Source organism: Metopolophium dirhodum, chromosome 4, assembly GCF_019925205.1.
Source record: "Metopolophium dirhodum isolate CAU chromosome 4, ASM1992520v1, whole genome shotgun sequence".
In the NCBI taxonomy this organism is placed as follows: Eukaryota; Metazoa; Arthropoda; class Insecta; order Hemiptera; family Aphididae; genus Metopolophium; species Metopolophium dirhodum.
This window is the reverse complement of record NC_083563.1, coordinates 2337511-2353278: the sequence shown is the minus strand read 5'-3', so window position 1 is coordinate 2353278 and position 15768 is coordinate 2337511. Positions and strand designations below refer to the sequence as shown.

Sequence of the window (15768 nt, the reverse complement as noted above, 5' to 3'; positions counted from 1 at the left end):
ATGTACCTGCTACATATTATAAAATATACAACGCATTGAATTGAATTGACGATACGGATAGTATGTGCTATATTATAATTTAAAAAAGGTGGGTAAGTGGATGTCGCTCTGCTGTACAGTGGGTTAAAAGTGGGTCACTGTAATGGATGGTGTTAAATTTGAATTCAATGATATAATCATTGTATAAGAAAAACGATTCGGAGAGAAAACGGTCAGTGTTAGCCTATGATATTACTAAGTATATTTGATGATATTATTGTGAATAAAGTAATTAATATATAACCTATTTACGTGGAGCCTAGTTTTAAATTTTCAATCCTTAGCTATAAAAGTTAAACATTTTATACATTTTTAACTACAAAATAATTATAAAATTTAAAATTTGATAAATTTTGTCAAAATTTGAACTTTAAATGCTTATAAAAAAAAATTGTGCCTATGTATTTTTAATATTTTTCAACTGCTATTAGAACGATATATCAGGAGCCTTATATTAAATTTTCACGCTTTTTTACCCAACAAATAAAATTTTATAGATATTTATAGAAAAAAAAACTAAAAAAATTGAAAACTGACAATGTCCGTAAACAGCTCAAAAAGAGTCAAAATATTTTCAAAATTTTATCGTGTGTAGAGAATATTAATACAAACATTCAGTGAAATTTTCAAGTATCTACAATCATAAGTTTTTTAGTTACAACAAAATAAGAAAATCGTTACATGAGATATCGAGTGAATATCAAATGTTGTAAAAATATAAATTTTAGACGCTCATAAAAATTTAATTTAAGTTTCTTGTAGACATTTTTTTTTTTTTTTGATAATGGTAGACAAACTTATGAGTAATCTTATACTACATTTTCAAATCTTAGTTTTAAAAAGAAAAATTATTATGATTTCTCAACTCAAAATAATTTGCTAATTTTCGTGATTTTTCCGTATTTTGTCAAAATTTGAACTGTAAATGCTTATAAATAAAAACTGTGACTAAGGATTTTTAATTTTTTTCATCTGTCTTTGAAACAATAACCTATAGGAGCCTTCTATTAAATTTTCAAGCTTTTTTAATCAAGAGGTAAAATTTTAATGAAAAAAAAAACACAATTTTTTGTATTCAATCGAAGTAAATTAATATTCATTATTTATTTATTTATTTAAAAAGTCTAAAGACTGAAAGTAACACAACAAATAAACCGTCTTCATATAGTATATAATAAAAAAAAATTACAAAACAAACACCAAATAAAAAAAAAAAATGATATCCAGGGATACAATATTTGGCATTTGCAAGTCATTTAAGATTTATAAGACTTACGTAAATCCGTAAAGTTAGGTGAGGGTGGACTTTTTTACAATAGATAAGTTATCAACCGGGTTTACAAATACATATCCGTAATATGAAAGTAATTAATAATTATGTATACATAGTATTATATATTTATTCATACGCAGTGAAATACGTACTATACCTACGCGTGCATTGTTGACGGTGTGGAGGTGTATTTGGCTTAATTGATACCTATAAAATATTCTTAATAAATCCTATTGTATTTTCGCTAGTTGGCCTTATGATTATTTCAACGACCTGTACAAATTAAAACTTTAATATGAAAACCTGATTCATCAAAATTTTATGTAAACAGTTCAATTAAATCAGACAGGACATTTTAGTGTACAAAAAACTTTAGTACACGAATACATGAAATAATTAAATAATAATAATAAATTATCAGTGCTAGACACTAAATGTCAGTATTATAAAACATTTCTGATAACTTAATAAGTTTGTTGTGTAGAACATTGAGAATGAAAAATATAGTTGGTAGGTAGGTACTTATTATTAAATTTGTACTTATTCGACTTACGTTAACACGCTGCGGTGCACTCAACACGTAAATGATAGCTTCAGCAATGTCACTCGATTTCAAAACATTTATTCCTTTAAATTTCTCTAACCCAAACCCTACTGCCATTTCAGTTTCTACTGCACCCGGACTGATGCTCTGAAATTAAAAGAAGATATTTTTAACAAAATCAAAAAATTATGTGTGGAATTGTAAATTTAGATTCTAAGCGGATCGATGAATATTGTATTGTTCTTACAACGATGTGTTTTTTTTTGTGTCAATCATAGTGTCATCACCTTTTTGCCTTTTGGTAAATATGCTAGGAAAGTGCTAGTAGATGTGCTTTGATTTAATTACATTTAGTGTTAGTATTTACAAAAGTAAAATTCTCAAGAGTCTTAAAAAGGTTAAGAAAAAACGAAAAAAAAACATTAAAGAAAAACGGGAATTTTTAAGCGACATCAGTTTTTGACACGATAATGGGATATATATCGATTTATAAAGTCTACATAAAAAACAAATAAATTACCGTGACTCTGATGGGTAAATCTTTCATGCCCATCAATTCTCTTAAACTTTCTGTGATTGAAGTAATACTATGTTTGGTAGCGCCATAAACTGAAATATCCTTTACAAATGGAATTTGGTAATGACCTATAATACTAAAACATAAGTCAATATTATATTACGTTAATAGTATAATTGTTAAAAGCGTAGGTATAAATTATAAAATGGTCTGAACTACCAAAATTTTTTTAAAAAACTTCCGTTACATAATTAATATTTATCTTTCTTTCAAGTTTATTTGATAGTAAAATGGTATATATTTCTGAAGTGAGAACTTCTCTTGGGAGGCTCTGCTCTCCACTTAAATCATGAGAGCAAACGCGTGAAAATATCAGTGACACTCACGAAATGTAACGCTTTCAATCAAATACATTCTATGTAATATATATGTGCGCGCGCGCGTTCGTCAACGGATAGTGGCTCTTATACCACGGTTTAAGATGGTATGATTACGATAAAATGCTAAAGGCAACTTAACACTGCTCCGTGAACCGGGTTCACGCTGCATCGTGTCGTGTCGTAAAAAATAGTTTTCTCTGATTGACTGATCCGCAGGTCCATGAAGTTGGCCGCACAATGTGAAAATGTTTGATCCACACTTTTTCAAAACTTTGTAAGTATAATTTGTAAGTTCATGTAAGCACAAATTGGAAATTTGAAAGTTCAGCCGTCTTCAATTATCCACCAAAGCTTAAATCATGGCTAACTTCCGCGAAACCTGGCTGTTTTATCATTTCAAAGTTTTTGACCATGCCAATATGTCGCTGACAATTTGTAAGTATTTATAAGCACAAATTTAAAAAAAAAGATGGGTAAGTGGATGTCGCTCTGCTGTACAGTAGGTCACAAGTGGTTGGAATGGAATCCATGTAATGGATGGTGTTAAATTTGAATTCAATGATATAATATCATTGTATAAGAAAAACGATTCTGAGCGAAAACGGTCAGTCAGCCTATGATATTACCATGTATATTTGATGATATTATTGTGAATAAAGTAATTTATATTTATATTTTATTTATTTATATTTATTTATTTATTTATTTATTTATTTATTTACCTATTTACGTGAAGCCTTGTTTTAAATTTTCAATCCTTATTTTATGGTGTAGAGAAAATGCTAATATAAACATTCAGTGAAATTTTCAAATATCTACAGTCATTTGTTTTTTAATTACAATAAAATAAGAAAATCGTTACATGAGATATCGAGTGAATATCAAATGTTGTAAAAATATAAATTTCAGACACTCAGAAAAATTTAATTTAAGTTTCTTGTAGACATTTTTTTTTTTGATAACGTTAGACAAACTTATGAGTGATCTTATATTACATTTTAAAATCTTAGATTTAAAAAGAAAAATTTTTATGAATTCTCAACTCAAAATAATTTGCTAATTTTTGTGATTTTTCCGTATTTTGTCAAAATTTGAACTTTAAATGCTTATAAATAAAAACCGTGACTAAGGATTTTTAATTATTTTCATCTGCCTTTGAAACAATAACCTAGGAGCCTTCTATTAAATTTTCAAACTTTTCTACTCAACAGATAAAATTTTATTGATATTTATAGAAAAAAAAAACTAAAAAAAATGAAAACCGACAATGTCCGTAAACAGCTCAAAATAAGTCAAAATATTTGGAAAATGTTATGGTGTACCAACTAGATTCACTTTCCTATCAGAAAAGTTACTATTGAAGAAAATCCAAGCACTTTTACTTTTCTAAAAGGTGATGTCAGACACAAAAAAAAAAAATTAAAATAAATAAAAAATAAAAAAAAAAAATAAAAAAAAAAAACATACATTATTGTAAAATCAATACAATAATCGCTTCGCTCAGAATCTAAAATTTTAAGTCATTTTTAAGTATCTATATAAAATTAACTATCAAAAATTAATTAATAATCAACTCGAGGGGTATAAAGTTTTAAATTCATGCTTACAAATACTTACAATTTGTTAACGACATTTTGGCACGGTCAAAAACTTTTTAATGATAAAACTGCCAAGTTTTGTGGAAGTTAGCCGTGATTTCAGCTTTTATGGCTGAACTTACAAATTTGCGATTTGTGCTAAAATAAACTTACAAATGACTTACAAATGTTTGAAAAAGATTGGATCAAACATTTTCGGATGCACCGTAGCTCCGCACGAATAAAAATATTTTGTGAATCCGTAGCTCCACTTGCACCGCATTTCCACACGGTCGAAAAATTAACACATCGTAACCATTCTAAAAATATTTTTAACACCAAATGTCCGCATGCCATACAATTGTTTGAAATATCTAAAAACACTGGAGCTCGACATTTATCAATATATTAATGATATCGCTATATCGATGTAAAACCGTGTTTGAAATCAAACTATAATATAGGTACCTATATCTGTATAGCCATGTGTCTCAAACAGTTCCGGGCAATCCCCCATGGCGTTTAAAAAGAAATTGGTGTCGTGATTTACTTAATGAATAATCAAATAAATAGTAAATAAAAAAAAAAACAAATAACTAGGTAGTACTTTTACTGGATGGCTTTTTCCCACACGTGTTTCATGTTATAAATTCTCACTTATCACATGTTCTTATTGTGTCCAAGGGCTCAGACTATATATTTGTAGATTAAAGTAAAAAAAAATTTTTTACCTGTTAATATTTATTATATGGCCCTCTTTGATTTTTAATTCTTCCATGAGTTTTACTGCCTCTCTAGTGCAAATATTAAGACCTATGACATTTGTGTCAAACATTTTTTTCCAATCACTTGTGTTTCCTGTTGTAAGTATAAAAGTTTACCAAAGATTTTAATGATATCAAAATTAATAAGATTTAATTGATATTGGTTAGTGATTACACGTATCTGATTCCTCTCAACATTGTATTTAAATATTAAATTACTTGTAATTAATGTGAAAATTATTTTGAATTATTATTATATATAATATTTGCTAAAATACTTTAATACCTAATAGGTATCGTGATTTGTTATTTAAGTGATAATAATTCATGTATTTATACGAATTTTATTATTTTTAATTATTGTTTAATACATATTTACAACAATAATTATGAGTGATGATTGACAAATGTCTGAAGTAAGTAATAGGTACTTTAAGATATGTACTGGTTTAGAATGATTTACGATTGAACTAAATATTTGATAATTTATTGCATTGATATTCTTGTGTGTAAGTCATCGGTATAGAAATTAGAAATACAGATTTTTTATAAAGGTTTTTATAAAAACAATTTTGTAGATACCCTTTTTTGATATTTTCCTTTAATTTGACTCAAGAATATAAAGATTTGATCTATCATCAAATGTAATGTGATGAATGTTATTTAAGCTCCCGTTGGCTTAATATATTTTGATTTCAAAATCAGTTGTGAGTATTTTAAAATTTACAAAAAAATACGAATTTTAAATGCTCATAATTTGTTTTAAAGTTAGAATATCAAAAAGACTATGTGGGGCTGAAAATAATGTATTTATCTATAATTTATTAGTCAAATTAATATACTCTAATATTAAAAATAACGTAGTAAAACTTATAATCGTAAAATGTATTCACACAATATGTATGTATTATAGAAGTTGGCTTAACAGAAAAAATTAAATGTCAAGTCGGAGATATTAACGAATATCATAGATGAAAAAGATATTTCCGTACTCTATGAGAAAAATGTATTTCTCATTGAATGAAGAGTAATAATTAATAATTGTACAATGTTTGATAAATTGAAAAATTCTATCACAACACCTCCCCTTCGCTCTTTTCTAATTCATGCTAATCCAATGACAATCAAAAAAGCTATATTCTGTATAATACTTTAATATGATGGTAGCTCTGAAGAGATTTTACAAATGAGTAATGAGCCTCATCAAATTATCATAAACCATATGAAATTAATATCAGCGTACATCTGTATTATAATATTATGTGATTAAAAAAAATTGTATCATTTACTATGTAATTATTTATTAGTTTCTTACTATATTTTATAGCTATTAAGTAGATTTGTACATATTGATAACCACAAGATAAATAACAAAATTATTGTGTTCAATTTTTGTTATGGCCAATATTATAAGAAATCAAACTGAATAATTTATTTTTATAAGATATTAGTGTTTATTACACCTAGTATATTTTGTTTAGTATGCATGTATATTGTATGTAAACTTAAAAAAATGTAATCTAAAAGTATAGAAAAATGAATTGTTAAAAAAAAAAGATGGGCAAGTGGATGTCGCTCTGCTGTACTGCAGTATAGGTTACAAGTGGGTCACTGTATAATGGATTGTATTAAATTCGAATTCAATGATATAAATTCATTGTACCTATAGGTACGAAAAACGATTCTGAGCGGAGACGGTCGTCAGTGTGGATATTTTATATTATGTTTACCACCTATATTATGTTATACCTATTGTTATTATTTATTAATTATTATTAATACGGTACCCAGTAAGTTAAATTAATATTATAAAATTACAACAAAAATATAATTTTTGGTTATTTAATATGTAATTTTGTCCAAATTTAAACATAAAATAACTATAAAAAAATTATATAATCATCATATTTTATCAATATGTTACCTTAGGTGTATCAAATTAAATTTATTAATAGCTCTTGGTGTTTAGAAATGAAAAAAATTGCATCGGTACCGACTATAATACCTCCTTCAACACGAATACTTTGAGGAACTTTTTAATTTTAAATATAACGTGCAAATTCATAAAGAAAAAATAGTTTTATTAATTCATGAAATTTTTATTATATGTTAGGAAAAAAATAAAAATAAAAAAAGTTAATACTTTTATAAATAATTAATGAACCCACTTAAACGGATCACTCTGTATACTATATTTGTATTAATAGTATTATTCATGTCGAGATTTCATTATTTCTTTTTATAATTTATGGGTATTAGTTAGGTGCATTACAAAAAATGATACAATTTTTTATCGCATATTATTTTACATATTATATTGTAACACAGAGTTAATTATTGTATTATACTTTAATTTTAGAAATTACCTAACAACTTTAAATTAATAAATTCATTCAATTTACCTAATAAATCACTTTGCTTCATAACACCTGCATTGTTAACTAATACATCAACCGATTTCAATGTTTTCTTCACCCATTTAAAAGCTTCCAAAATGTTTTCTTCCGAACACAAATCAACTTTAACGTAATAAAATTTACCCAGTTTTCCTTTTAAATCTTTTTCTAATTCCTGAAAAAAAATATATTGTATCAGATATAACACTTTGCCATATTATGTTTGAAAACTATTGTAATCGTATTGTATGACTATTGTATATCGTTAATAAATCATTGTATACGAAATGTTAACAATAAAATATATAATTTATAAATTAAAATAATTCAATTGTTATCAGGATTTTAAACGAATTTTAACTTGCTTATAAAAAAATTGTGGTTATGTATTTTAAATATTTTTTAATAGCAGTAAGAACAACTTGTGGGTTGCTGGGATTAATTATAGATAATTCTCATTTACAATTTACGTTTACACATTGATTTCATTAACGACTACTGAACTATATAGCGTACCTGAAGTTTATGTTCTCTCCTAGCAAAACCAACAACAATCATTCCCTTGTCAACCAGTTGTCGACAAGTCTCCTCTCCGATCCCAGAAGAAGCACCAGTCACTACAGCAACTTTTCCATTCCACTTTTCCATTTTTGTTTTGAAATTTGTTTTTTAATATTATAAAAACTACACGACCAGTGCTTATTGGCGTCCAAACAGTAACTGAAACATTATTCTGAACATCTATATATATTATATACGTATAGCGTAGGGAATATAAGTGCCAATTAATTACCAATTGTATTCACAATTTTCTCATACAAATTAAAAATTCAATAATGATGTATGATATCTATAGTAAGCATATTATTGACTAGAATAGAATTATTACTCGTTAAAAAAAAAATATACCAAACGGTATGTCGTTACACAGAAATTAATTGCTGAACATTATAGAGTCTTTCTTTGACCAATTCTCACCGGATGGAAGAAGACTTGTACTATATTACATTTTACATTTGAAAATAACGTTATAATGGATTCTATTGAACTAATATTTTTTGAACTACATCCAACCTAACTAAAATAGTTACATTCAAAATCGTCATTTATGTTTAACATCTAATTTTGTCAAAATTTAAATTTCGCTAGTAGTTATAAAAAAAAACAGTGACTTTATTTTTTTAATATTTTTTAATTGCTGCAAGGACAACTTATAAAGAATTTTCAAATCTTGTAATATATTTCAAGATTTTTATTTAAAAAAAAAGATTGTTTCAACATTAACTTTAAAAAAAAAAATATTAACCATTCAAAATGTCTATTTATAGTTAAAAAAGATTCAACATATTCTTAAAATTATATCATAATATTACTTAGAAAATGCTAAAATAATTATTTTGTTGAAATTTAAAGTCCCTACTGATTTTGGTTTATGTGTTTTAATAATATATAAAAATTTTTTATTGTGTAAAGTACTGGTAACAGCATGTTATAAAAGAATATTATAAATATTTAACTGCAATTTTTGACGAATTATGTTAATATTTAAAATTTTTATAAAGAAAATTGTGCGTAGGTATATGTATAATAAAAAAATCTAAAATGTCAATTATGGCATAATTAGTTTTAACTTAGAATTAATTGGAAAATGTCTTTATAGATAATTATACTTTATGTAATAACAGCGTAATGTTTTAAGAGGACGTCTCACCCGCATTATATGTTGTCTCCATCTTACAAGTGCGTAACATGGACAATTTTACGCTCAGCAGATCACGTTTAACTCTGTTAGTTTAAAAATTAGAGTGAATTTATCTCTTATAAAATTTAAAGGTAAGATTATCTAGGCAATCTCATGGGATTTTTATTATATTTTAATTTTAAAGCGAGTTATGAGCATTTTAAAATTGTAAATTGTTTGTACATCTTAAAACACTCATAACTCGCTTTAAAATTAAAATATAATAAAAATCCCATGAGATTACCTATAGATAATAATCTTACCTTTATAAATTGTATAAGTGGTAAATTCACTCTAATTTTTTAGCTAACGGAGCTACACGTATTTTGCTGGGCGTACAATTTTCTATGGTACGCACTTGTAAGACGAGACAACATATGCGGGTGCCTCAGTCCTCTTAAGTTTCTACTATTAATACTTTTTGAATTCAAAAGAAAAATATTGTTACACATGTAATTTTTGAAAATTTTAAACTGCATGTGCTCACATAAATATTTTTTAGTATTATAATCTATTAATTACCATTATTATTATAGGCAAAACATGATAGCTGTTTGTTTTATGATGGGGCAAATGTAGAGCAACATTTGTGATGTACCAACGGGCTTTAGCAATCATACGGAGGCAGATGGCTTGGAATGCGCTTGTATCGTTTTTGTGTTCGATGGTTTAGCGGTACCCCGGACAGCGATTCCGTATGACCAGATAGGTTGCAGTAAGGATTTGTAGAATAGTAGTCGGTTAGAGATGTATATATCAGATTCCAACACATTTCTTAAAATAAAAAGTATTTACTATCCGCTGGACAGAAAAAAATCATCATGTTCCAACGCACTAACCGGTATCAACAATTAAAATTTCTGTGCAGGCGTGACAAGATAACGTTCTCACGACTTATTACGTACATGCCATCCGATTCCAAATTGGTCAAAGTGTCAATTTTCGTGTACCTATACACAATATTATTATATCGACCAAAAATGCCCATTAATTTACATCCAATCGAAATTCAACTTTACCGCCAACATAAATTGTATGTATAACATACCTATACGGTGTCAGCGAACAGGTATTATACACATCCATTATATTATACATTAAATTGTGATCATATACACATATTATAAAACGCCATTATATTCGGTCGTATGCGGTTAAATAACATTTATTTTTTTATTATTTTTTTTTTGGAAATCGGACAAAAAAAACAACCAAATACCGTTGAGTCAACAGTTATAAATCCATAGGATTCGACAAAATCGGGTGACCTGTCATTGGCATATTTGTTTATCCGCCAAAACGTTCAGCATATTTTTACATATTATTGTCGGCGACGAGAGGCCGGACAAAAAAATTATAATAAAACTAGAATTTTTTGACCATTTGCCGGGTCCGATCACTATATATTATTGTTATGGTATCTAGCGTTCAGATTGTGTGGCTGACGTCGAGGACTCGCGGTAAAGGGGGTGTCCGAAAAATGACCCTTTTTGTCACGTTCACAACCCTTTGCGATATTTCTGAACACTATAATATATATATGTGTATAAACAATAATAATAAAAATACACACGCGTTCGTCGCGTCAACTATAAATCGGTTGTCATCGACAGCGTGGGGCATTTCGGAGAAAAAACACTATACAATATACGCTATGTTATATTATATTATAATATATAAATTATAATCTATGTATAGATATATACGATAAAGTGTATTAAAATGTCAAAATATAAAATATATATATATATATATATATACATAATATTATATTAATGCAGTTTAGCGTGCAAGACTTGTTATGTCTACAGACCTGTGACAAACTATGCAGTTTAAAATTGTATTACACCCTCCTCGACTGTGTAATAATTAGTATTTTTCAGAATAGAGCAAGGGTGATGGTTTTAATATATTTTGTTATAAAGATAAATATTTTCAATATATTATATTATTATATAATTGATAAAACAGATAAATTTATCGTAATAAATACCTATACTTTAAATTAATTAAATACTAAAACATGTATCATAATATGATTATATTTATGTATATAAAGCGTATAGCGTATGTTGTATATTCAATATAGTAACCAACAGTATAGTAATATAATTTAGGTGTTTTAGTGGTCTGTGAATTACAAGTTTTTTTTTTTATTTATTTATTTAAGTAATTAACAATCTATACAACATTATGTACAATGAGCAAAAAGGATATTTAATATAATATAAAGAAACAGAATTTAACATTTGTGGGCAGGCACTCAGCAGCACCACCCGACCGAGAACATTTTAGATGTCGCGGTTTTTTTTATTTTTTTTTTTATTTTAGTAGGTCTCTAGGCCACTGTCTTTTGAGTCTTCTAATTACATTGCCAGGGAGTGAGGTGGAAGAAAGTTGTTTTATTAATGGATTACTGTGAGAGTTTAAGTTGGAGTGAAATTTAGAGTAATGGGCTTTTGCTAATTGATTGAGTGTAGGAATTTTTAGGTCTTTGTGAAGATTATTGTTTGTGAAATACCAAGGAGAAGATGTTATTAATCGTAGGCAGATAGATTGAAAAGCTTGAAGCGTGTTGGTGTTAGAGGGCTTTGCAGAGCCCCATAACTGGATACCATATGTCCAAGCTGGTCGAATTATTGATTTGTATATAGTAAGTTTATTGGAAAGGGAAAGTTTGGATTTTAAGAGTGGTCTGAGGATATGAAGTTTAGAGTTAACAGTTGTACGTTTATATTTTATGTGTGGGCTCCAGGTTAAGCGTTTGTCGAGAGTTAGCCCAAGGCATTTAACTTTGTTTGCCTTAAATTACAAGTAAAAGTAAAAAAACACTATAAAAATGATAAATGTCAGTTAATGCTGACTGCACACTGCATAAAAAAAACTACTGTGAATAATTTTGCAATTTAATTATTAAATTTACAAACGGTTGCCTCCCAATTAAAGCAATAATTAGTCGATCTTGTGCACCAAGTCATCAGAGCATAATAGGCTCGATAATACCACCGTATAATGCCTAATATTATTCATTCCCAGCCCGTATATTTTGATGACCTCAACGTTATTTTTAATTAGTCATGTGGTGTGAAAACATTTATATTGTAAGTAATCAAACAATCACAATTTGCGTTTATTTTTATTTCAATTTTTTATTCTTGGTTGTGTATTCCTCGTAACGCACAATCGTTATAAAAGTTATAAATGTTATAATAATATCGAGTATTTTTAATTGATATACGCATAGGCTTATGTTAATTTACATTTTAATAGTCATTATGTAAAAAAAAAAGGTTTTTATTATGTTATTTTTTATTTATATTTATAAATAATATTATTATTTAAAAAGGTGGGTAAGTGGATGTCGCTCTGCTGTACAGTAGGTTACAAGTGGGTCACTGTAGTAATGGATGGTGTTCAGTTTGAATTCAATGATATAATATCATTATACAAGAAAAACGATTCTGAGCGAAAACGGTCAGTCAGCCTATGGTATTACCAAGTATATTTGATGATATTATTGTGAATAAAGTAATTTATATATAACCTATTTACGTGGAGCCTTGTTTTAAATTTTCAATCCTTAGCCATAAAAGTTAAACATTTTATACATTTTTAACTACAAAATAATTAATAAATTATAAATTTGATAAATGTTGTCAAAATTTGAACTTTAAATGCTTATAAAAAAAAAATCATGCCTATGTATTTTAATATTTTTCAACTACTATAAGAACGATATATCAGGAGCCTTATATTAAATTTTCACGCTTTTTTACCCAACAAATAAAATTTTATTGATATTTATAGAAAAAAAAACTAAAAAAAAATAAAACCGACAATGTCCGTAAACAGCTCAAAAAGAGTCAAAATATTTTAAAAATTTTATCGTGTGTAGAGAATATTAATACAAACATTCAGTGAAATTTTCAAGTATCTACAGTCATTCGTTTTTTAATTACAATAAAATAAGAAAATTGTTCCATGAGAAATCAAGTGAATATCAAATGTTGTAAAAATATAAATTTCAGACGCTCATAAAAATTTAATTTAAGTTTCGTGTAGACATTTTTTTTTTTTTTGATAACGGTATTCAAACTTATGAGTAATCTTATATTACAATTCGGCGAAAACGCATCGCTGGACACATTTGCAGTGTGACAAAATACATTACTCAGAATACTCTATGTTTCTATGGACAAACCCCAATCCACTATTGCCACTGTTATAATTTTATCATTGATAATGATAGTAAATAATTCTATTTATACTAGTGACCAATGTTTTCGAATTGCTATTTGCTTGTATTTATTATCTACATAAGTGCACACTTCATTAACAATTAACCGCTCGAATAGACAACAGCGAACGTGTGAATTCGTAAGTTTATTTGAAAGAACCATTTGGATTATTTTGTTTTATAAGTAATTTAGTCATACAATTGTCCTCATAACAAAATGTTTTCAATATTTGAAAAGTATGAATATAACAAAAAAACTACCAATTGTGAAGCTAATGGAGAAATATCTGCCACTACCGGTAAATAAAAACCTATAAAATCTCTAAACTAAAATTAAAGTTTGCACTGTCATCTGTCCCAGTGGTATTAGCAAAATTATTTTACACTCTTACCATTGTTTTCATGTTCACACTTCCAATCAGTTCAGCTACTTGTGAAAAATCCTTTTCAGCCTTAAGAAAAATTAAAACTTAGCCTAGGGTATCAATGGTGAACAGAGATTAGAAAATTTGTCAATATTGTATATTGAAAAAGACTTGACCAATCAAATTGATGTAAATGAAGTATACATATTTGAAGTATATATATATATTAAAACTTATTCGCGGACAACAGGAGGGCATTTCTATTTGAAAACCTGAAGCACGCTCTCGTGATTCAGTGTAACAATAAAGAATAATTTTTTATTTATTAATATATGAAAACACGAAGTAAAAAATAAAACATTTATGTGCATGTAATGTAATTTTTTAAATTTTAAGCTATTTTAAGCTATTTTAAATACATTTTAAAGACATTTTTTTAATGCATTTTTGAGTTTTTTAAGTCTTTTTTGCATTTTTTTAAGGTCATTTTTTGCGATTTTTAAGGACATTAAAATCCCAGCCCTAGTTATAACTAATAACATTTGCTTTGATACCTTTGTTGACTTATCACCCACTGTCTTCTGTATGCATAGTACCTATTGACGTACTGTCAATGCATAGTACTGCCGTACTGTCAATGGTATGGTTGGTGTGTTCTTGTCATTTTTGAGTATCTGTTCCTGATACTGTTCTGATATGGCACAGATTTCTGCTCCTGAGTCTATTAACATTTAATGTATGTGTCCGTGTATTTTTTTACTTTTATGTACGGACACCCATTATTTGTTGTCTCTCTCGGCTCTGTATCTTCGTATTTTGTCAGGTCGGATGCTGTTAGTATGGATATTTTGTCCGGTAGTTTTTTTACTATATATAGTTTTTCTAAATTTTCTAACGTGATTTGTTCTACCATTCGTCTATTATCTGTTGCATATACTGGTTTGTACGTTCTTTGTGCTGGCTGAGATTGCATTTTTGTTATTGGTTGTGGTGTAGGTTGTGTTGCCTGTCTTTGCCCCTGTATGTTTTGATTTATTGTATTTTTTTTTTTTTTTATCGGTCCTTATCTCGTCCTCACTTGACGGTTATATGTGTTTTCTTTCGTTTGATTAACTCCTTCATGGTTTTTCTCTAGTTCTCTTAATTTCTCCCAAATATTCAAAAATTACTTCTCCTGTTCCGTTTGTAAATATGCTTGTATGGCTACAGGAAAATGTTTTGTTATTAGGTTTATGGCTTGTTCTTCGTCCATTTTTGGCGATTCCAAATATTTTAATTCCACCATCCAAAAATGGAAATGTTCCTGAAATTTGTTGTTTATAGGTTTTTTCCCTGTTTCTGTACATTTTATAAAGTTATCCCACAATCTGTCTTCAGAAAAGAAAATTTTTAGGAATAGTGTTTTAAATGTTTCTTCAGTCGGTGCCGTGTCTATTTAATTGAGCTTAATCATATTAAGCCACTTTGCTGCTAATCCAAAAATGTACATCATGTATAAAGGTGCACTAAAAATTAACAAAATAACCTAAACATTACAGTAGTAATTGCTCAAAAAACGCCAAAACTGATTTATAAATGCAATATAAAAGTTTAAGTTTTCAATTCTTTGATGTTTGAAACGGATTTTGTACTTGAAAAGCATTGCGGTCTCTCTAAAAAATAATGCATTTTGCATAAAAATGAGGGCCCAATAGTTATGATATTTAAAGTTTAGTTGAGCGGAATGGATCATGTTGGTATACTACCGAGGTGTTGTAAATAGGAGAGTTCCAAAAAAAGTTGTCAACAATACTAATATAATACCAAGTGGATTGTTTTGTACCAGCCTGGGGGACATCGTATATTATGACACCGGCTCACCGTGCCAACTGCACAGTAGCCAGAGTTGGTGTATTTTTTTAACACTTTTCTTAAGTTTGGTTTCACGTCTGTCTG

The 15768-nt window shown here is 27.7% G+C and overlaps 1 protein-coding gene across 1 annotated transcript; it reads right to left on the bottom strand.

Annotated features, from left to right (window-relative positions):
* Positions 1-1075: 1075 nt before the first annotated feature.
* On the bottom strand, positions 1076-8192 carry LOC132943453 (farnesol dehydrogenase-like). Its single transcript, XM_061012460.1, has 6 exons — positions 8007-8192; positions 7497-7665; positions 5062-5188; positions 2377-2509; positions 1866-2003; positions 1076-1585 (listed from the first exon to the last, which is right to left on the bottom strand). The coding sequence occupies exons 1-6, from the start codon at positions 8136-8138 to the stop codon at positions 1520-1522; spliced, it is 765 nt and encodes a 254-aa protein (XP_060868443.1). The 5' UTR covers positions 8139-8192; the 3' UTR covers positions 1076-1519.
* Between the last annotated feature and the right edge of the window lie 7576 nt (positions 8193-15768).

Bases quoted from the DNA above. Each gene is read 5' to 3' on its own strand.
- LOC132943453 (XM_061012460.1), bottom strand. From the start codon at position 8,138: ATGGAAAAGTGGAATGGAAAAGTTGCTGTAGTGACTGGTGCTTCTTCT. The intron at 2,004-2,376 runs GTAATTTATTTG...TTTTAATTTCAG, and splicing joins ATTTACCCATCAGAGTCACG to AGCATCAGTCCGGGTGCAGT. The intron at 1,586-1,865 runs GTAAGTCGAATA...TAATTTGTACAG, and splicing joins GTGCACCGCAGCGTGTTAAC to GTCGTTGAAATAATCATAAG.